This window comes from Trichechus manatus, unplaced genomic scaffold, assembly GCF_000243295.1.
Source record: "Trichechus manatus latirostris isolate Lorelei unplaced genomic scaffold, TriManLat1.0 scaffold00050, whole genome shotgun sequence".
Taxonomy (NCBI): domain Eukaryota; kingdom Metazoa; phylum Chordata; class Mammalia; order Sirenia; family Trichechidae; genus Trichechus; species Trichechus manatus.
Genome location: NW_004443986.1, coordinates 13,468,815 through 13,492,798, shown reverse-complemented (window position 1 = coordinate 13,492,798; position 23,984 = coordinate 13,468,815). Strand labels below are relative to the sequence as shown.

At 33.9% G+C, this 23,984-nt stretch overlaps 1 protein-coding gene across 1 annotated transcript in view; it reads left to right on the top strand.

Annotated features, from left to right (window-relative positions):
• Positions 1 to 23,984, top strand: part of SKAP2 (src kinase associated phosphoprotein 2) — a 181,840-nt gene that overhangs the window by 91,899 nt on the left and 65,957 nt on the right. The window contains exons 5-6 of the mRNA XM_004377474.2: positions 18,404 to 18,481; positions 19,557 to 19,640. Of these exons, the coding sequence (XP_004377531.1) occupies positions 18,404 to 18,481; positions 19,557 to 19,640 (162 nt within the window). The remainder of the gene's footprint in view (positions 1 to 18,403; positions 18,482 to 19,556; positions 19,641 to 23,984) is intronic.

The window sequence follows — 23,984 nt, the reverse complement described above, 5'->3', positions numbered from 1 at the left end:
CTGAGCTATAATCATGGAATGAGTTTCATAAAAATATTCTTCCTTTGTATTTTTGGAATTCCTTAGGAAAAAAAATCAGACTTTGTATCTTTTATAACTGGACCTACAAAGGAATTTATGGTGTTACTGTACCACTTTCAGTGTGATCTCTTGTTTTCCGTTTTTGAGCTTTTTTAACATGGAAAATCTTGATAACTTTGGTTTTACCAATATGACTAAAACACACACACACACACACACACACAGATTGCTTTATTGACACTCCAGAAAGTAAATATTTGTTATTATCAAAATAGAAATAAAAATATTTACAGAAACCCGAAGTCTCAAACATTTTATTTAGAATATGTAAACTGCATTTAGTCAATGGCACACAATGCTGCCGTCTGTTATATCCTAAAGAAGAAGCTAATGCTTGACTAGCTAGTTAGTTCAGTTCAAATGTACTCTTAACGAGGCCAGTGTTACATGTTGGATCTTATATGGGTGTTACTTTGTTTTCTGGCTATGCAGATAACATTGGCAAATTGGGTTACTAGTTTATGATTTGGGTTACTTGGGTGTCTAGAGCCTGAGAAGTTTTTGAAAGATGTTACAGATTGCTTTGCTTTGAAACATTCAATTACCTTTGCCTTAAAAAAATATTTACTGTTTCTTAGAAAATTGTTTTACTTGTATCTAAGAACATAAGCTGTTCATTAACATCACTATGATTTGAAAAATAAGCACTAGCTTCTTCTTTAGGATATATTGGGCAGCAGTGCATGCGTGTGTGCATGTGTGTGTGTACTCACATGTACATAAATACACATTTTATATATGTGTGTGTGTGTATGGGAGAGAAACTTAAAATAATCATATGTCCAGAGTTTGAAGGGGATTTAATTAAGAGTTCAGTAACAGCTAGGAGTAGATATAAAAGAGTTTAATATGAGTAAGTATATTGTTTGCACAATAGATGTGTTTTTAAATGTTATGCATATATTTGAATTTTATAATATCATGATTTAAATATGCCAGGGAAATATCACTATTTCAAGAATGGTATGAAATAACATTGGTGACTGTGATCTCTAAGTAATTTTTATGGTTCAAAAGACTTTTGGAATTTATTTTTCTGAGGTGCTGGCAGACTTCCCTACTTAACTAATGTACCATATTCTTGACACGGACAGATCACCTATAGTATTTAACCGGTATGGCTGTCTTTTTACTCACTCTGTACATCAGCTTTCTTCAGTAAGGCTAATCAGAGCCAATTGTCTAGTAGGATTTGGCGATGTGCATAATTCTTCTTATAGTAAGTTCTACTAACTAGCAAATTATTTTGCTTAATATCTGAAAAAGCTATTAGATTTTAAGATTGCATTCTTAAAATATGCAACATACTGTATAAGATATTTTTGCATTACGTTGGAGATGTCACCCTAAATTTTCAAATGCTTTTTCACTTCTTAACCCATTAGTATTCATTTTTATATTAATATGAATTTATTATTATTAAAGTTAACAATCACCGGTTTTTTGTGCAGTATTGGCTCTTAGTTATTTTGAAGACTAGGTGCTGCATTAAAATGCAGTTTGATATGGGAAGAGGAATATTGCTACAAATATTGAATTAGAAAGTAAACTGGAAATGCTTTCCTGTCTGGTTGTTGTTCCTGCTCTTCTCCCTTTCACTACCGATTTTCTTACTGGTTATATTTTCCTGTCTCTGCTTTCTCACATTTCATTCCTTATTTACTATAGTCTGGTTTCTGTCCACACTATCTTTATCCTGATATCTCAGCAGGATCACTTGTTGTTAGTTGCCATTGAGTTGAGAACCAAAAGTTCCCTGATCCTGCAACATCTTCATGATCCTTGGTATGTTTGAGTCTGGCAAAGATTACTACATCCTCCTAATTTCCATATTTCTGAAAAAATTCTAGTACTTATCTTTCTTGGCATTTCTGAAGCAACTGGTACTACAGACCACTCATTCCTCCCCTAAAATTCTGTACTCCCTTCACTTTTGGTCAGACCATTCTCTCTTGGTCTTCTTAACAGTTAACTTCGAAGTATAACACTTAATAGCTTGGTTGACATTCAAACTCAATTCAGCATAACTAACCAGAAATTTTATGTGTAAAGGAGTTGTTTATGTTGTCTTTTTACAATTAATTTTATTCAATATTTTGGCCAGAAGATTTGTTAAAGCCAAAAATAGAGACATATTCCCAAGAAGCGTGAGCCCAATAAATCAGGTGACTGGAGTTCGGAAGGGATAGTGGTGAGCCTGTTTGTAAACTTTGGGTTTCTAAATGTTAATTTTAAGCTTCCTTTTTAGAAGGCCAGTGTTTGTAGAGCTTATCCTGTCAGCAGTATCCTGTGGCAGTTGTCAGGTCATGTTTAGCATGTTGGAGATGTATTAATCTGCCATAGCTAGCACTGTAAGAGGGTAGGATAAATAGAGGGCTCAAACAGATGAAGAGGGATTAACTGTGTGTATTGAGCAAACTCTTCAATCACTGAACCAGTGATTTTACAAAGGATTAGCTGCTGCTTTTACAAATATTGATTACTGATTTGGTACTCAGAATGGAGATGACATAACTGTGTAGTATGCTATGTGAAGTGTACATCATTCATATTAATGGATTTGTCATGGGCATTATAGAAACTGACAGATTTATTATAGCAGCAGTTGCTAGAACTGCTATGGTTAAGGTTGTGTCAGCATATCTATTAAAACTTCAGGATTTTAGAAGTTTATAGGATAGCCATAAAATTCATCTCTCAGGTAGAATTGAATACTAGTTACATCCTGGCTCAATTATTTTCATGCGTATTTTTACATGAATCAATTTGAAGACATTTAAGTTGAAATAGAGCAAAAAATGCATTATTGTATTATTTTTGTAGTATCAAAAACTTAGATTATATTTCATTCTGAAAAAATTTTAAATTTGTCATAAATGTTAGTTTTCTAACCAAGGACATGTCTAATCTATGTGGACTTCCAAAAATCTGTTAGTATTTTTCCCAGAACAAAGTTTGTCTTGAAGCCTTTGGTTAGGTTTCTATAATCAGGTGGAGATTTTAAAGAAAATATAGACATATCTGGATAATTAAAAAATCAATGACTATTTTGTTTCATTTTTTACAACACTAAAAAATAGTAGTAAGAATTAGAATGATCTATATCAGAGAAAATATATTCCTTTAATCTTTTTAAGACAGAAATTTTCTTAAAAGTATCCTCGTGATTTCACAACCGGGAAGGCTTTTCAGAAGAGCTGAATTGTATCTTGAAGGGTGAGCTGGAAGCTTGCCAGGCAGTGATGGTGGTGTGGGACAGATAAGTAGGAAAAGGTGAGGGGCAGGACATTCCAGGCAGAGTAAGAACTTGTACGTATTTGTGAGACTTGGGAGACTTGGTCTGTTTGAAGAATAGCCAGGTATATGAACATTCTCAAAGTAATAACTTTATATGGGCTGAGAATATTGATTCCAAGTTGTATTATTGTACCATAAAACTATACTTATATATTGATTAAATCCAGGTTAGTGATTAGAATTTTTCTGGCTATGATTTTAATGATATGAATTGATTTAGTTTAAATTACTACAAACTTGAAGGCATTCATTTTAATTTTTTCATTTAAAATTGTATTATATGAACTTTTAATTGTAATACGTATGTCTAACAAGGAAAAAGTTGTTTCCTCCCTCCAAAAAAAAAAAAAAAACCATTCCATAGAAGTAATAACTATTAACAGTTCTGAATGTATCCTTCTAGACTTTTTCCCCCTGAGTTGTACAAATGGATATATTCTAGAATAAATATGGAGTAATTTTTTAAAATTAAAAAAATGGAATATCAATAGCATACATATATATTATTCTACGATTTGTGTTTTTCATCGAAATATCATGGACATCTTTCCACATCAATACGTATCTTTCCACATTAATACATATGGACCTAGAGCATTACTTAAAAATGGTTTCATAGTGTCTCTCTTGCTAGACATTTTCCATTTTTTGCTGTCATAAATAGTGTTTCAGTGAATATTCTGGCACATACATCATTATGAACCTGTGCGCTTTTTTTTTTGGTAGGATAGATTCTTAGGAGTTGTAATGTCAAATTCTCGTCCACAAGGCTATAGGAAGTTATACTCCCAAAAGCAGTGCATGAGAGTACCATCTCCTTCTCTTCTCCCCACTGTTTGATGCTATTAATTGTTACAGTTTTTGCCAGTTTTATAACTTAAAAAGCAGTATTCTGGTTTAGTTTCTTTTCTTTAGTTTTTAGTGAGATTTGTTTATTCATTCAGCAAAATTTATGAGCACCTACTGTGTGCCAAATGCTGATCTAGGTACTGGGGATACATCAGTAGACAAGACAGTTGTCTCTGAGCTCACAGAACTTGCATTCTAGTGAGGGTGGGAAGAACTGGGAGAGAGACAGCCAGTCAGTAAACGTGCATCTTTTCTCATGTTTATTGGCCTTTGTACTTATTCTATGAATTGCCAGGTTCACACACATATATATATATATACACCTTTTTTTCCTATGGGCTCTGTCTTTTTCTTATTGTTAGGAGCTCTTTGTTGTGACATCCTTCCAAATATTCTATAAGCACCCCTTTAGAAACTTACCATTTGGCTAATTAATGATTGTACCAGTTCTTATAGCATGCCTGGTTTCTTTGGTTCATAAGAGAAAATTGGACCAATTATTACATTTCCATAATTCAGCATCCTCTGAGGAGTTTATGTTATTTCTTTTCTCTAATTTAATGTATTTTGATATTAAAAAATACATTAGAACTATGAGTGTTGCATGAGAATTGAGGCAATCCAGATGAAGGAGTTTAATTGAATTAGTTAGTTTAATTAATAACTGTTGTTATCTTAATATTAGGAAGTTAGATATAACGTATGTGTAAAAATTTTTTTTTCAATGAAAGTGTACATCACAGTCTGTTCAGACGATGTGATATAATTACAGCTGAATTCTTAGAAGAACACATAATGGAATATCTTATAAGATCTTACCATATCTGGATTAATTTTGAATAAGTCATCTTACATCATTTATTTGTATGGAATTTGAGTGGGATGTAGTCTTTTCCATGTTTTCAGGAGGATACCACGTATTCCAAATATTCATGAGCAAACTACAGATTCAGAGTTCAGACTGTTTTACTGCCTTAAATTCCGCTGAGGTAATTGCCAGTGTGTTTCAGTGCAAGTGACAGAGACCACAGCTGAACTGACTTTGCTGTGATGTCCACATATGGCTGAATAGCATTGTTTGTTTACATGAAGTTTCATCAGTTGTTGCATATTGTTAGCAAATACTTTATTCCATCTGATATACCATGAGATTCTTTTTCAAAGTTTTAATTTTCATATTTCTAATTTGAATCAGAAAGTTCAACTTTAGTGGTGAGATTGTTCGTAATGAAAACTGTTAATAGGGAGGAATGGAGACCATGGAGATGGGCCGTGTCAGCTTTGTGAACCTGGGAGTAAGATACCCCACAGAATCGACACATGAATGGCTTACCTATGATGTCTAACTCATGGTAAATATCAGTATTTATATTTGGTGCTTGCTATCTTACATCATGAATGCTTACCTTTGAAAAATAGGCTAAATCACTTGGCTAAAACACGGGCACTTTTTATCCTGTATGTTCAGTCCCAATTTCTTTTTTCCTTTTTATTACATTTCTTGCTTCATTCTGGTTATTACAAAGTTTAGAACTGAATTGGAGTGTTGTTAACTGTGAAAATAGGTATTAGGTGGGAAATAAGTAAAAAGGTGACCCCTTTACTCTTCAGTTCTGTTCATCCCGATAATAGCCCTTTACTATCTTACCTCTCAATCTTCTGTTTACTTGTTAGTTTCCTGTTACCTTACTCTTAGTAGGGAACTGCACGTAATCATGCGCTTCTTAAAAGCAGGGATTGTAACTTTGCTTCGCTAGTCCCTTCACAGTGCCTGGCACAGATTGGGTGCTCAGTACATCTTTGAATGAATGAACAGATGAATGCTGACTGCTTAATTTTGTTAAGTTTTTTATTATGATAATATTTCTCTCTTGAGACTACTGTGAAAGATGTATTATATGTCTGTAAAATTATTTTAATATCTCAAAAGGTAAGTACTCTATAAATAAAAATCATCCTCAATCATTTATGTGTCGGGCATTTCCCTTGGGTTTTTAATGTTAAGTAATTGCAGGAGAACTGTATTTTATCTGCTTATTGATGGTCTTTTGATTTTGTATTGAACCTTATCTTAGAGCATATTTTATAAATCCTATAAACAAGTATTAAACTAGTATTTTTTTTTAGTATACCATTTTAAGTAATGTAGATCATTTACTTTAAAATTGCACTTCTACATTTTAACTAAGTATCCTTGATGACTTTGATACACACTCAAATTATGATCTCCTTGCTCAACATCTAGTGAAGAAGACAGACTTTTGAGCACATTATTTTAGACTAATATTATAAGTACCCCATGCATGTCTGTCTCCCTGGTCAGTCTCACATGGGGCTGCTAACAGTTGTCCCACTCTGAAGCTGAAGATCAGAAAGAGGATTAAGCATGTGGTATGCTTTTAATTTCAGGTTCTAGAAAAATTCTACTATACAGTAACTGTTGTAATTTGGAAGTTTTAGTAGCTATTCTCCAGTAGTTTACTCAGTTATATAGAGTAAAAAAAAACAAAACAAAAAAACTAACGCTACTTGCTGTCGAGTCAATTCTGACTCATGGTGACCCCATGTACATCAAAGTAGAACTGTTCTCCATAGGGTTTTCAATGGCTGAGTTTTTGGAAGTAGATTGTCAGGCCTTTCTTCTGAGGTGCCTCTGGGTAGACTCAAACCACCAGCCTTTTGGTTAGCAGAAAGCATATTAACCATTTGCACCACCCAGGGGCTCCTGTTATATAGATAATAACCCTTTGTAATTCTTGGAGGTACCCAGGTGTGTATATTATAGCCAGTTCGTATTGGAAGGTAGACTTGGGCATTTTTTCATTCTCAGTTTAAACATGTTCTGTGGATTTTTTGTTTATATGAAGTAGGCATATACTTAAAATTTTTGCAGGCTAGAATTATTCTGGCCCTGAGTTAGAAATTTATGGGCTAATTGCTGATTTGTTCGTACGTTAAGGTGATCTTTATCCAGTGATATGTCCCTGCAGAGCTATTAAATTTTATACATTTATATGTAAATTTATGTATAAGAGTGTATCAAATTTACCCCCCTTTTGGCTGCTTGTTAAAGGATATGACTCTGAAGCAGCAACGTAAAAGAGCTGTGTTAGCTTCTTACAGGGAACATATAGAGTCTGCTAGAGGTTTAATACTTAACAAAAGCTTGATCAAGACAAACAGTACTTTGGAAGGATTGTCTGAAAATTGTACAGGGTGTCTATTCCTATAGGTATTTTCTGATCTTCTCTTTGAGTTTAACAACGCTGTTTGAGAGCTATATACTTGGGCTACCTGGGCTTCGTAATCTGTAGAATTGCTTTTATGGAATGTAGCTTTGGCATTATGCTGTTGGCCCAAGATGAGTGATGTTATACAAAGCAGCACTATGAAACTTCTGTTTTATTGACTGTAAAAATGCTGTTGAGGACATTGAGAACACATGGGAGAAATTTCTTTCTCGTTTCAGTAGCAGGAACCAGGAATAGCTGTTCTCCCTGAGCAATGATCTGTAGTTATCTAATAGACAGTGAAGCACATAATGTATTGTATTTCTTGGTTCGTGTTGGTTGTTATAAAACTTATCACTGAATTTTTGGCCCACTTCTAGCAAGTGTAAATGACTTTGTAGGTTCATGTTTTGTATTCTAACTTGACTCCTGGTTTTTCCTGATATTTTTTACTCGTATTTAATTTGAAAAAATGTCACTTATAGAAAAGTTGCTAGAATAGTGCAGAGAATTCCCATATACTCTTTACCCAGCTTCCGCTAACATTAATAGTTTTCTGTACAGGTATTTGTTTTATCAGTCTCACACTCTCATTTTCTCTCTCTCTCTCTTTCTTTGTGCTTTTGTGTCTGTGTCTGTACACACACAGATACCTCCTGCGTGCTTTCAATTTGTCTTTCCAAATGTATCTGTGCAAATGACTACGAAAAGCTTTTCTTGGGGGAACAAGGCAATGTACTACTAGATGAATGTCATGGATTAAATTGTGTCCCCCCAAAATGTGTGTCAACTTGGCTAGGCCATGATACCCAGTACTGTATGGTGGTCCTCCATTTTGTGCTTTGATGTAATTTTCCTGTGTATTATAAATCTTAATCTCTGCTTGTGGTTAGTGAGGCAAGATTAGGTTATATTAAAGAGGATTAGAGTGGGATGCAACACCCTTACTTAGATCACATCCCTGATCATCTAAGGGGTGTGGCCTGCATCACCTTTAATCTTACAAGAGAGAAGGGAGAAAGGAGCAGAGAGATAGGGACCTCATGCCACCAGGAGAGAAGCACCACAGGAGCAGAGTGCATTCTTTGGACCCGGGCTCCCTGCACTGAGAAGCTCCTAGACCAGGGGGAGATTGATGACAAGGACCTTCCCCCAGAACCAACAGAGAGAGAAAGCCTTCCCATGGAGGTGGTGCCCTGAATTCGGACTTCTGGGCTCCTGGACTGTGAGGGAATAAATTTCTCTTCGTTAAAGCCATCTGCTTGTGGTATTTCTGTTATAGCAGCACTAGATAACTGAGACAATTAACAATAATGATAATTAGGTAAGAATTTGTTAATTTCATACTTATATTGGAAAAAGAGACTTATGAAAAGAACTCTTTTTTTAGGTGAAAGGAAGACAAGTGTGTGTGTGACGTGTGTGTTTAAGAGTATGTTGATAACACTACAAACTGGGATAGTTACTTTGAATGGCAGAAGGGGGGTAATGTGAAAAGCTTTTTGATTTGAATAAAAATTAGGCAGTTGCCTTCTTAAATAGAGATAGGCATGAAGAACGTTTGAGACTATATTTGCTTTAGTAATCAAGCCCTTCTTAGGACTTGAGTAAAGTGAATGTCTTAATTCAGAAATTTTTACCTTTTATTAATTTAAGTTAGTCATAAAATAATTTCATGTTTGATAATTTTTATACTAAACATTTTTCACTTACTTTTTTACTTATTTTAACCACCCTTCAATAATAAAGTTTTTTAGGAGTTGAGAATAGAATGACAATTATTAATGTACCTGTTCTCTTTCTTCAAGGCAAAAACAAAAACATAAGCTTTATTATGCCATACAGTATAGAATACAACTCTGTATATTCCTATTTCAGATACTTCAGATGTGATCTTATGTTATTATTGGCTGTAAACTATTTGTACACAGAATAGGAAAAATAAGTACGTAAAAAGAATTTTAAAGAATACTACCAATTATAAAACATTTATTCATATTCTGAAAATAATTTTGAAAAATTTATTGCTTACAACTCACGTAAAGCAGGTGCAAAAAAATGAAAAATAGTCTATGGCCTATGTGAAAATAAAACAGTAGAATGGAAAGGTGCTAAAGAATTCAGCGTATATTATATTCATTTCTTATTTCTACACAGTTTGCTAGGGAAATCTGCATACAAAAAGAGCCTCCTTTTCCTTCCTGCGTATCAGTTTTCCCATTACTAATTTGTTCCATGTTTGTGTGTATGTGTTTTTTAACCCAAAGGGAAGTCTTTTAAAAAGACATTATTGGGAAGCAAAATTGACCTCTCTAAAATCTTATAAACAAAAAATAAGCCCATTGCCGTCGAGTCGATCTTCCCTCATGACGACCCTACAGAACACAGTAGAATTGCCCCACAGGGTTTCCAGGGAGCACCTGGTGGAGTCGAACTGCTGACATTTTGGTTAGTAGCTGAGCTCTTAACCACTGTACTAAAAAAAAACCCTAAAGTTTTAAATGTGTGATCTTTTTGCATATATCCTTCTGCTGTTAAGGAATTAACTTTAAATAATTGTGATTACCTTAATTCAGTAATGTTATATAGTTCCTGTAGCTCACATTTATTTATTCCATTAACAGCAGAACATAGTGTTTCAAAGAACGGTCTTTGTGGGCAGACAAAACTTGGGTCCTGGCTCTACTACTTACTGTGTGTGACCTTGATTTCCCATTGGTAATTGGAGCTAATTAATAATACCTCTTGGATTGGGTTACGCGAGGATGAAATGAGATGATGACTGTATCATGCTTTACACATGTGTTAGCTGTTACACTTATCAGTACCTCACTAAATCATGCTGAGGTTTGCAATCATGCCATTGATAATACTTTAAAAAAGATGCTTGAAACATATAGTTTGGAGATAAGGAAAAGGTTGTGTTTAATATAGAGATAGCATAGGTAAAGGAAGGAAGATATAGGACCAATTATTGTCAGTCTTTACAGTTCATACGTATATTAATTGACTTTTAAATGTCTTAAATAAATTTTCAATGAAGTTGGGTTTATTTTTTCCTAGTTGTCTACTTTAGGTAATATTTAGAAAAGGGCATGGCATATAATAAACACTAGTAAATACTTTTTTAATAAACTAATTAAGAGTGTTCCTCTTCATTTTTGCTAATCTCTACTACTTATAATACCCTGAAATAATTTTTCATGCATTGGGGTTTTTGTTTTTTTTTTTTTTTTGACCAAATGTCTCTAAATGGAAGGGAATTTGTATTTTTAAAAGGTATTTAGTCTTCAAGTTTTTATTGTAGTGGTTTATTCTTACACTGTTCTTGTTGTTTCTTGTGTATGGAAAAATGGACTTGGCAGATTTGAATTTCCATTTAAAAATAATAGTGATGATAATAAAAATAACATTTCTTAAGGAGTTATTTTTTCCTTTTTTTTATTGTTGTAGTTTAAGTGAAAGTTTACATTTTAAGTTAGTCTCTCATACAAAAATTTATACACACATTGTTATGTGACCCTAATTGCTCTCCCTGTACTGTGACAGCACACCTCCTCCTTTCCACCCCTGATTTCCCATGTCCATTCAACCAGCTCCTAACCCTCTCTGCCTTCTCATCTCACCTCCAGACAGAAGCTGCCCATTTAGTCTCATGTAGCTACTTGAGCTAAGAAGCGCACTCTTCATGAGTATCATTTTATGTCCCACAGTCCAGTCCAATCTTTGAAGAGTTGGCCTCGGGAATTGTTTTAGTTCTAGGTTGACAGAGAGTCCGGGGGCTCTGCTTTCTGGGGTTCCTCCAGTCTCAGTCAGACCATTAAGTCTGGTCTTTTTACTAGAATTTGAGTTCTGCATCCCACCTTTCTCCTGCTTTAAGGAATTGTTTTAAGTGCCAGCCTATTAAATCCCCACAGTAATTCTCCATAGTGTTCCCTCATATTACTACATTCAAAGCTTTGAAAACTAAAGCTTAATGAAATCTAGTAATTTGTCTAACTCAACAGAATTAGTGGCAGAGCTGCAATTTAAATCCAGGACTTGGCGTTTTAACCACAGTTCTAAGATGCAAAATCAGATTGGGGGCAATTTTACTGTGGTAAAGAAAAACATTAAAATTGAAACCCACCCTGAGAGTATGGCCCCCAGACACCCTTTTAGCTCAGTGGTGAAGTCATCTCCAGGGTTCACTGTTCAGCGTGGGAGTGGACAGCCCCATAAAACCAAATGGGACTAATGAGGTACAGCAGTCCAGGGACAAGGACCAGAAGGCAGAAGGGGACAGGGAAGCTGGTGATACGGAACCCAAGGTTGAGTAAGGGATAGTGTTGATGTGTTGTGAGGTTGTTAACCATTGTCATAGGGCAACATGTATACTAACTGTTAAATGAGAAACTATTTTGTTCTGTAAGCCTTCATCTAAAGTAATAGCAGCACATTTGGAAGAGCGTAGTCGATGTCACTGAATGGTGCATGTAGAAATTTTTGAAATGGTGTATCTTTGGCTATGTATATTTTCACCAAAAAAAAAAAAAAGGGTCGAGAAGGGAGAGGGTTGACATGTTGTGGGGTTGTTAACCAATGTCATAAAACAATATGTGTACTACTGTTTCATGAGAAACTGCTTGTTCTGTAAGCCTTCACCTGAAGTACAATAAAAAAGAAAAATTGAAACCCAGTTTATAATTGTATATATTTAATTTTATAACATTTAAGAGTCCCTGTGAAAATTTTGATATATTTAGATTTGTATTTTTAACTTAAGGGAAAAAGCGTATTCCATTTTCAACTTTGTAACTCATTTTCCCAAAGCATTATTGCATCATAGAGTTTAAAGAAAGGCTATTGTTTTTCTGAGTTTAATTAATTCTTGTCTTGTTACTGAGCAGATAATTAAGATATAGGCAGATAAAAGTATCTGAGAAGTTACTCTTTATAGGAGATAAAATTTAATTTAAATACTGCCTGTGAAATGTAAAGATCTATTATTAAAAAGTAGTCTTTACCAGAATATAAAAACACAAAGGATGCCCTGTATTGTAAATCTATGAAATAGTAGTATTGTCTGTAGTATGAAATTTCTTATATTGAACCTTATTTTTAAAAGATTAATTCAGTTTGCTAATATGCTGGAGTTTTCAGATAAAAACCGTATATTTCAGTTCCATTAGGAACAAATTTAATATATTATAAATGTAATATATTATTAAAATGTGATAACCAGTAGACTAAATAACCAGAAATCTTAAAGAGCTTTTTTTTTTTTTTTTAACATCTAATTTTATTAGTGAGAAAGGGACAAGCAGCCTTATATTAAAGACTTATCTAAAAAAGAAATCTCCAGATATATAATATGGTAGTTTAGATTCTGGTTATACCCTTAAGCATACCCTAAAATAAAAGAAGCAGGAAGGATAGTATAACTCTATGAGTCAGAGTCAACTTGACAGCAGCAGGCATAGATAATATAATCCATATGTAGTTTTAATTTGTGACTTTTTGACTGTTAGTTTAGTAGATATTTATGAACCTACTTGATTTCAGATTTCTCTTAATCTGGAATATCACCATTCAGATTTTGCATATTTTGTTAGAGTTCTATGAAATTAATAGCAGTGACAATTATATATGTATGTATGTTTTTGATATAAAATAGAAATTTTTAATTGGACTCTGAACATGCCTTTAATCTTTTGGATCGTATTCATGAAGCATTTTCTACATGCTATAATATTAATAACTATTATTGTCTTCTTTGGTTCTAGATAGACTTATTGAAGACAATTGGAATTCTAATGAGGCTATTGGAATTTCCATTTTATGAAGTAGAGTTAATAAAGGCAAATTTGAATTACCCTAATGGTTATTAAGTTTTTTCTTGGTAGCTTTCAAACTGACTTGCTACTTTACAAAGGGGGGAGAGACTAGCAGACGATAAACCTCTGAGTTGCTACGTCTGTTTTTACCCCTAGTCTCATCATATAGGCTGCTTTTTAAGTCTTATCCTCAAAGCTTAACTCTCCTGGGATTTCTATGGCTCTACCAATTGGAAGTTGACTATCTTTGTGTCTAAGCATAATGTGAGCTCCCCCCCCCCTTTTAAGGAAGTATTATAGCGATTGCCAATAATAGTATATTAATTGGTTAATCCCTTCTGAAGAGAATAATAGTGGTAGTGTGAAAACAAGCTCTGTGAAAGGATTATGTTAAAATAAGATAACTGCTAAATCTTTCAGAGTTACTGCAGTGACTTTTTTCTTAAAGATTATTGTTATTTGATATGTCCATTGAATGTATAATAATTTTCTCTTTGCCATTAAAAACAAAACAATAAAAAGATTTGAAATTCCCAATTTTCCATGTGGAAGGGAGAATTACTAGAATATGAAAAAATACTTAATTTATATGTTTATTTTCTTTCACAGACTTTCCAAGCCAAGTTCTAGCTAGAAATTAAACCTTTGAAATGACATAAACAGCTCTATGCTAGAACTAAAGGGAGTTACCAGTTGCTGTATAAAAATATGTTAGAAACTGTTCCACATTTGATATCATTGAGAGTTGAATCCATCTTGGACTTTGGCCATTTGTTACTGGAAGTACAAGAACAGTATTAGTGTGAATGTATTTTATGGAATCCTAGAATTGGAGGACCTTAGAAATGATAAAATAACTACTCAGATGATCAAGATAGGCGAGGGTATTGCCAGCTGAAGTGAGAGACTACAATTAGTATTCTGGAATTTGACAAGTTGAAGCCTAGTAAGTGTTTTAAATATAAAGCAATAATTATGGAGGTGGACACTGTAAAAAATGGTCTGCGTACCAAAATCTGGAATACTAGAATGACCAGGCATTTTTTTCTCCTAAGCTTATCACAGATGAGTTTAGAAAATGAGAAAGAAATCACTGTCTCCCTCCAGGAGGTAGTCAGTTTATGAAACTCAGTATCCCAACTATCAGGTAAAAATGAAGAATTTTAAAAGGTTTAGAGAAACTCATTGATGTTTTTATTCATTGTGAATTGAGAAGAAAAAAGGATATTGTTGAGGGGACTTATCCTTAACTTTGGTTTCCGAGGAGCAGCTGGTGGATTTGAACTGCTGACCTTTCGGTTAGCAGCCAAACTCTTTTTTTTTTTTTTTAATGTATAAACATTTATTATAGTGTTATATATAATAACAAACAGACTAACAGACAAACAACCTAAATTTCCAAGAATGGGGTAACAGTAACATATATTAGGCTATTTCTGTATGGCCCACCATTTTATAGCCCTTAAAGTAAACTTCTAAAATTATCTAATGACATGGGAAAATATTTTTAATGTAATATTTAATGAAAAAAATGGGAAAAAGTTCTATCTTATAGTATATTCTTAGTTATATTTTTAAAAAATAATATGAAGGGATAACTGTATCAAACAGTGTATGGTTGTTTTCTTTGGGTCATGAGATTTCTGGTGAAACCCATTTTTAATATTTATTTTTTTCAATAGGGAAATGTTTAATTTTTTTAAATTGTATTTTAGATGAGAATTTACAGAGCAAATTAGTTTCTCATTAAACAATTAATACACATATTGTTTTGTGACATTGATTGCCACCCCACGACATGTCAACATTCTCTCTTCTCAACCTTGGGTTCCCCATTACCAGCTTTCCTGTCTCCTCCTGCCTTCTCGTCCTTGCTCCTGAGCTGGTATAGTAGCCAAACTCTTAACCACTGTGCCACCAGGGCTCCTTTGCAGTTCAGGGAAAAAGTCATGTCATGTGGTAACAGAATATTTGACTGAGTAGAGCAAGATCCTGACTAAGAGTGAAAATTCTTCTGAGCAAAAACAGTCTTTTATATCTCTCCTTTCTTTGTCAATATATGGGAAAAAGAATTTTCAGTTGTCTAAAGATGGTGGAAAAAAAATCCTAGTTGAAAGCTTAGTGTTCATGTTAAAAGCTATACAAATGCCAAGTAATAAAGGGAAAATTGAGGCCAGTAAAAGGTGAGGCTCACAAACCTAGGAAGAATTTTGTACAAAGTCTAGATTGAACAACCGTAAAAAAGTATGAACATATTAATGCAATAAAGTCCATAATATTGTAATATTTAATGATAAAATAGTAGCAATCATGATTTAGATTCCTTAGAAGTCTAGCATCTAAATTGGTCAGTGAAGTTGCATATCAAAAAAATAAAAAGGATAATGAAAAACAGATGTCTGTTTTGAAAATGTCTTTGTATCACTACGTCCCCTGACATCTATTCATACGCGAGTATGAAGAACCAAGTACACATAAAGGAAACTGAATAAAAAGTCAATTCTACAGCTAAATAGTTAGAACTTGTACAAATTAATGAAGTCTTCACTTTAAATTGCTCCTTGGAAGTGGTGCCTCACACTAAGTTTTAGAAAAATCGATGCAGTTAAAGAGATGTCAGACTGGGATATATTTAATATAAGTGTGTGTGTGTGTGTGTGTGTGTGTGTGTGTGTGTGTAAGGGAGGGAGTGGATTAGGAGACATGTCAGTGTTGGAGAAGGCCTGGGAATAGTGCACTGAGGCATCTAGCACTGGACACAATTGTGAATTAAAACTTGTTTGTTTCGATTACTTTGAAAAAAGAGATATAAAAAAGGAAAGATGATTGGACCTTTCTTCCCGCAGCTCTTGTCTCTCCCTCTCTGTCTCCTCCCTACTTTTCTCCCTCTCTCTCCTACTCAGCGGTTTCCTATGCTGTTCTAGGCCATTCCTTCCAAGTAAAGCATTCTGTGATCTGGACCTATTTTTCTACCTTTTCCCATCCTACACAGAGTACTAACGCAACTGTCTACCCTGCTAATGCCAGCACTGGTTCTATACCCAAACAACCTGGCACCTGAAATATGCCTAAATGATACTTCCTGCCAGAGAGAGAGTTCATATTTTTCTCTGAAATTAAAATAAGTATTTTTTCATTTAGAAATATTTTTAATCATTAATACTATTTCTTAGAGAAAACATTTCTTAAATATATTGTAGATATTTAAGAATCTCAGTGTTTTTCATCCTATGTTCAAGACAAAAAAAAAGGTAAGAGTTTAATAAAAGTGCTAAGATTGGGTGTAATACCTTAGTTTTTAGGTAATTTGTTATTGATTTACATACTTTGGAACTCTATTTTTCAGATTCTAGAATCCATACGTTTAGCTTGCTGGTGGACTATGCCCACCATATGCAGTTTGTTTTTAAGGCAAAAGCTTTAGGAGACATTTTACAACTCTTGAGTTAACTTTTAAAAACATTGGCCTTGTGAATAAAATGTTAACCTAATTATAAAGAAAGTTGGATTGCAGTACTGCCTTTTTCCCACCAAGTTGTTAGGGATATAGTAGGCACCTGATACTTGTTTATTTGAATTCATTATGACCTTGTTATAATTTTGCATGTTTTAGATTCCCAAATTACAAGTTGAAAGAAGATCCATTGCTTGCTTACCGTTGTAGGGTGTTACTGTTAATGTCTAATATTTTGAGCTGATTTAGAAACATAGGGCAATCATGTAAGAGATGTATGATCATTTTATAAAAAGAAAACTAGTCTTTCTCAGTATATATCTTGTTTACTTGGGGTACTGAAAACTTGTGGCCACTTAAGCAAGCCCATGTAATAGATAAGATTTCTGCATGTAATTTTTATTGTGTATATAAAAATATTATCGTAATTAGCATACTTTTGTTTATGAATTCAGTTTAATATGAAAAAAGAAACATGGTCTATTGAACAACTGTTCAAATATTTACACTGGCTTTCCTTAGAATTTTATATATATTTCAGTATCAGTGCTCTATTTAAAATATATTTTAATGGTATTATTTTGTGTGTACTGAGTGAAATTGATCCACCAGGGAACTGGTATTAGTGTTTTAATTTTAAGCTTTATTTCCTAGGGAAAAATATCTGTGACTTCATACCTACAGTGATCCTCATGGTACTAAAAAAAAAAGCTGGCAATTCTGTGATGAATCTGTATATAGTAGTAAGCTTCTTATCAAAATACTTTTTCTCTTATAAGCTATATTGAAACTATTTCCATTGGATGTTTTCCACAGCAACTTTCATTAGATTGGTTTTTCTTACTTGTTAGAGTTCTAGTAAAATCCTGAGGACAACTGTATTATATTTCTAATGAAGTTTACAGAAATATTGAATACTTGTGAAATTATTGCGTAAACTATCATCCATGGCCACAAATATATCATTTCTAATTGACTTAATTTTTAGACTAACAGTTAAATTTTTTGTAGGTATCTAATATTTGTTTATGATAGGTCTGCCCTATCTATGTATCTATCTAGTTTTAGACTCTTAAATGCCCTAGATAAACCTAAAGCATACTCACTTATTTCAGTGTCTTTAAAGTTTCACTGCGGGTACAAGCAAGGAGAGAGAATATTTGCTGTGGACCCAGAGAAACAAATTTTAGCATTTGGTTTTGGGGAAGAATCAATTTATGTTCTACTCAGTAGGAATAGGGATATGCAGGTAAGAGTCAATGTGCATTCAAATTCTTGAAGCGTTAATCCAGTATAAATTTGAAGAAGGTTATATGATTTATTTGGAATTCCTAATGTCTCTTTTAGAGATTTAATGCGTTTGTTTATTATAGTTTCTAAGTTCTTCCCTTACAGAATGTAGATCAAGCAATATCATCCTTTAGAAATCATTTGGTTACATATTAGTACTATATTTTGAAAGAATAGTATATTAAGATATAAGAGTACAGAACTTTTTTTTTTTGCAAGAGGAGGAGAGGGACTAGTCTATAGAATGGATCTGAAACAAGGCTAATAGCCTTGGATTTAAGCAATTTAGGTAATTAAAAGTACACTGAATCTAATGAGATCTGGCATTTGGTTTTTCTAAAATGGATTAACTACTGCCTTTTTTTTTCCTCCCGCACTTCCCACAGGAAACCAGTTTCCTCCAATTGCAGCACAGGATCTTCCTTTCGTTTTAAAGGCTGGCTACCTTGAAAAACGCAGAAAAGGTAAACTAGAGTGTAAGATTCTAATGAAAAATCTGAAAATGGTTTTATCCTTGGATAAAATATGTTTGCAGTATACACGTAGGGCCGACGTTCTCTGTAGGTGATTGTGAAGAGTTTAAAAACTGTAGGAAAATCTGGATGACATTATCCAAGCCACAATATACTGCTTTTAGCTTTAAATAAGTTTTAATAACAAAACATTTGTCCAGGTTTTTAGTTGTCAGCCATGGTTATTTATAAGTGATTCAGGAGCTGTTTCCTGCTTCTTATAGGAAAGCTGTGGGCCATGACTGTATTCTCAAGGATGGGATTTCTCACCATTATCCCACCCGGCTGAACAGCAGGTTACCCTGCACCTGACCTGGCATACACCATGTCTGCTATGGTTCAGATCAAGCCTGGCATATTGTCTGCCATTTTCTATTATTCATTTCAATGTTCCTCTCCATTGGCTATGATAATTGGGAGTTGACCATATGGTCTCACTCTTTCAACATCAATATATAATGGAAATGAAATATGGAGGTGGTGCTATGATATAGGAAATGAAAAGCAGAACGTCTCTTCATTACCACTCTGCTTATCTCTCAGGTAGTCCCTTTGGGACCTTCTGTTTATATTCTATTTGCTTTTCTTAGCTTTCTTAGCTGAATTTTAAAGCCGGAAGAGATAATAGAAATAATCAAGGTCAACTCCTCCCCCTCCCTTTTGTAACAGATGAGAAAACGAGACCCAGATGAATCAGTTATCTCAAGGCTGTATAGTCAGATGCCTGTTTCGACTGTCCCTGTCAGGAAGGTTTGTTTGTTGTGTCAGTTGATCTCATAAGTGTGGCAGCCCCACCTCTGTTTTACTTTATTCCTTTCAGCTTGGTTTTTTTTGTTGGTGGTGGTGGGTTTTTTTTTTTTTTTTTATGTCTCTTGGAATAGAAGATACAAATTAATTAGTCATAGAATTTTAGAGCTAAAAATAACATTAGGTTTACTAACGTTTTCTTTTACATATAAGGAAGTGGCTTTACATTTATATATGAAATGTATATTATTTTAACTATTTTTTTTCCCCTTTATTGTAGATCACAGCTTTCTGGGATTTGAATGGCAGAAACGGTGGTGTGCTCTCAGTAAATCTGTATTCTACTATTATGGAAGCGATAAAGGTAGTGTTGGTATTTAATCGTATCAACTTCTGTTGCATGAGTATTTTTTTGTTTTTTTTGGTCATTTTATTCTTTTTTGGGGGGCAGAGTAGTGGTTAAGTGCTACAGCTGCTAACCAAAAGGTCGGCAGTTTGAATCCACCAGGCGCTCCTTGGAAACTCTATGGGACAGTTCTACTCTGTACTATAGGGTCACTATAAGTCAGAATCGACTCGACAGCAACGGAGAGCATACTCTGTAAACTGAATACAGTGAAGAAGAAACAACTGAGAATTTTTTAAAATTTTAATCTGAGATGAATTAATAGTTCTGTTTCATTCTTTGACAAATGCTCCAAATTTCAGAATGCCTTAAAAAGTTAACATTTATGTTTTATTAAATTAGGAAAGAGAGTAAGATAACTTTCATCTGTGTGGACTTCCAGCGTAGGAAATATTTATCATCCAGATTAGAGTCATAAAGTTTCTGGAAAAGTTAAGAGTGTAGAGTTGTGAGAGTTTTGAAGGGAGGAGAAGATATTTTTTTCCTTAAGTGTTTTTAAGGAAAAAACTAGATAAAAAATTAAATATATGCAACACCTTTCTCAGCTCCTTTTACAGATTTAAATAACAACAGCAAAGATGTATATAAAGTTTGCTGTGTCCTGGGTACTGTTCTAAGCACTTTTTTTAACTCGTCTAACTCACAACAACCCTAGTAAGGTAGCTAATATATTACTAGCCCATTTATCTTACTATGAGGAAAAGTGAGGACAGAGAGGTTAAGTAACTTGTTCAAGGTCACAGAGCTAGTAAATGGCAGACCCGGGATTTGAACCTAGGCCATATGTTTAGAGTCCCTGTTCTTAACCACTATTGTCACTTTATTAATTTAGAAACAATAAGATACATTTTGTGACTTTATTTGCTCATTAATAAATCTGTTAGTCATATTTTACATAATTTTAAATATGTTATTTGGACAAATAAAATCTTAAAATATTAAAATTTAAAGAATATAAGCTTTCTTGTTTTTGCATTTTTCTAGGAAAGGCAGGTTAAAAGTTGTATATTATAAAGTAAAGGTCATAGAGAAATAGATAGCGTTCATTTCCAGGAAGGGCATTTTAAGAAGCAAAAAAGACATAAAGAAAAGCCCAGTATCATGAGTATAAGCTTTGCTATGCAGTTGTTACTTAATTAGTGTTGTTTGGAATATTTGTTTCATTTGACATTATTTGTAGTTTTTAGTTGTTTCCCCCTCATTATAAAAATATGCAGATAAGATTATTGTATCTTAGATAAATTGGATATACTTAGGTAATACAAGAAGTTGGTCTCACTTTTTAGCTAATGGGGTTAACGAATAAAGAATTAATTTAGTGGCTAGTTTGCATTCTGTCACTAATTTACAATATGCTCAAATGTAATAATGTTATCAATGAAGTAAACAACTAGAAACAGGCAGGATTCTGCCCTCTGCTAAGGGTAAGTAGGTGATTTTGTGAGAAAACTTTAGATACCAAGTTTGGTTATGATTATATCACAGGTCATAAATGTGTTACTGTATTAAAAATATAATTTTGTATAGTATTATAAATTTAGATCAGAATCTTATCTTTTCTCTTCTTAATCACCTTTGTGAATCTCTAAGTCACAAGACCAGGAAAGGGAGTTGTCAGATCCTTGTGACTGGTTCAGTGAAGCTTCTTAGTTATAATTTCTTTAAGAATCAATGAGTGCTAACGTTAGTGTTCCTTCCACTCCTAGGCTAGGTGGTATATAGCAACTGTTCAGTCAGAGATCAGTAGAGTTATCCCTAAACGTAAGGAGTTTTTATGTTTATTTCAAAAGATAATACTCAATAAAGAAATTCTGGTTAGATTTTTTGGATCTTAGTTAAATTATCGTTTTTATTCTCATTTGATGAGACTACTTAGTAATAGCATTCTTTATAATTTGTACTATTTTGTGATCCATGTACCCCCCTCACCACGTTTTAAAAATTACAATTTTCGCATTCCTTTTTCATGGTGATATTTGAAGATCTGGTTGCTAATTCCTTAAACTCTTCCTTAACTGTTACTATGAAGCTTGCTGTTCCAGTGAGATTTCAGATCTGCTTTTAGTGGTTATTTTCCCTTTTGGCTGCTTCCTTTGGGATTCTAGGCCAGTTCTATTTCTTTTAGAGACTTTTTTTTTTTTTTAATCTATCTTTAAACAATTTTTAATTGCTTGTTTGGCATGAAACTGATTTCTTTCCTTTATATCTTTTTCTTTTCAGAAAAATGTTATGTCACATAAAATTTTCATTTTCTTTTGTAAAATCAGATAGCTGATTTTGTATAGCCTTGTTCACTGTATACGTGAACCATTTACCCTAACTTTGGAAAGAGTTATTTAGATATATGAGAACTATAATCCTCCAAATAAGTAGGATATATATAAATGGACTATAGAGGCACAGAAAGAGTTGATACCGTTTACTAGGTTAAACTGTACTTTGTTACTATTTGATAGATACATAGTTTGCATTTCCTACCTTATTGTGTGTGCCAAAAAACCTATTGACCCATCAAGATAGTAATGGCTTAGAAAGAGTAGTTCTAGCCTCTAGGGTAAATAATGCACTTACCTTTATACTCATAAATATTGTCTGTATTTATTATTCATAGCCATTTGGGGCCTTAAGTAACAAATATATACAGTATGTATTTTATCACTTTATGAAATAGTATCCATTCTTTTATCTCCTTCCTCTTCCTTTGATTGTTGTAAATCTCATTCATCAAACTTCTTAGATCTTAGATTTTCAGACTTCCCTTAAGGACATTCATTCACTCACTTATTCATTCTTTTTTTTTAATTCAGTAAACATTTATTGGACACGTGATGGATACTAGGCACTGGGGATCCAAAGCTATTCCTGCCTTAGAGGTTATCACAGTTTGCTCTGTGTGAATATCAGTGAGAGGAAGAGAGGATGCCATGGGATTGTTGGGGGAGGGGAAGGTAAGCTAATTGAGATTTTGCTAGAATTGTGCAGTCCAGTAAGTGATTTACGTAAAATGGCACACAAAGGAAGGATGACCAACTGCCTAGGAGAGGTAGAGAACACTTCTTAGTGGAGGAAGGCCCACTTTACTGGGCCTTAAAGAATGAGTAGGAGTTTGCGGATGAAGGATGGAATGGGCATTCCAGGCAGGGAAGCAGCAGAGATTCTGAGGTGTGAAAGGCTGTGCATGGGGTCAAGGTTGGAATCAAGGCTGGAGCATGGAGTGAGTGAAGGGAGGGGGCATGGCATAAAGCTAAAGAAGTGGATTAGGATCAGATTGACAAGGACTTTACAAGGATACCGGGTATGCTAAGGATTTCATCTTGAATGTGGCCTTTAAGTGGAGGGCTGTATGATCAGATTTGGGCTTTAGAAAGGACTTGTGATAGTGTTGTAGAGGATGGATTGGAATGGACAGAGACTGGGTCAGCAGGACCATTTAGGAGGACATTGGAACTAGTCTAGGCAAGAAAGGTTAACACAGGGTTGCTAAGAGGTGATGGTGGGGGGATTTAACCCGACTTCACTGGCAGCAGACTTAACAATTTTCCACATTTCAGTGGTTGTTATTAATCCCTCCAACATGCCTGCGAGTGATGATTCTTTAGGAACCTGTTCCATATTCTTTTTTTCCCCTTTTTCTGTTTAACCTACATATGAACTTGAATCAGATTATGAATCTTATCTCCCCCTCCCCTTTTTTGGCAGGAGGGTTAGCTTTTATAGTACCTCTTTTTCTTCCACTTACAGGCTCATATGCTTTCCTCTTTCTCCCTCCAGATACTCTAATTAAAGAATATTCCAGTGCCATCCAGTATGTGACAGCTAAAAATAGCTGCCTCTAGTTGGTCCTTCCAGGACATTCTAAGTGTATATCAAAGGTTTTTTATTACATCATGTGGTTGTAATTTTTTTGTTGTAATATCTTTCCAATTATAAAATATAAGTCAGTAGAAAATTGGTCTTAATACAGATAATTTAATATAATAGAACTTTCAGGACTTGACAGGGAAATAAAATTTCTCATTTAAATTGACCTCTCTGTTCTCTCTCTTCCCCCAAAACTTCGTTATTAATAGAGGGGAAAGGTACATATTTGTTCAGTTTGGATGAAAATTATGAAGTGTGTTTCAGTGTTGAAATAGCATCATGGTTCTCTTTTATTATTATTTTAATATTGTAGAAGTGGCAGAGTATTTGTGTAACTAGAATTTCTATTGTTTTGTATATTTAGTAACAGCCTTTCTCTTGTTGCATTTGATAGAGGCAAATTCCTGGCTTAAAGCATTGTATTTTATAATTATATCATTA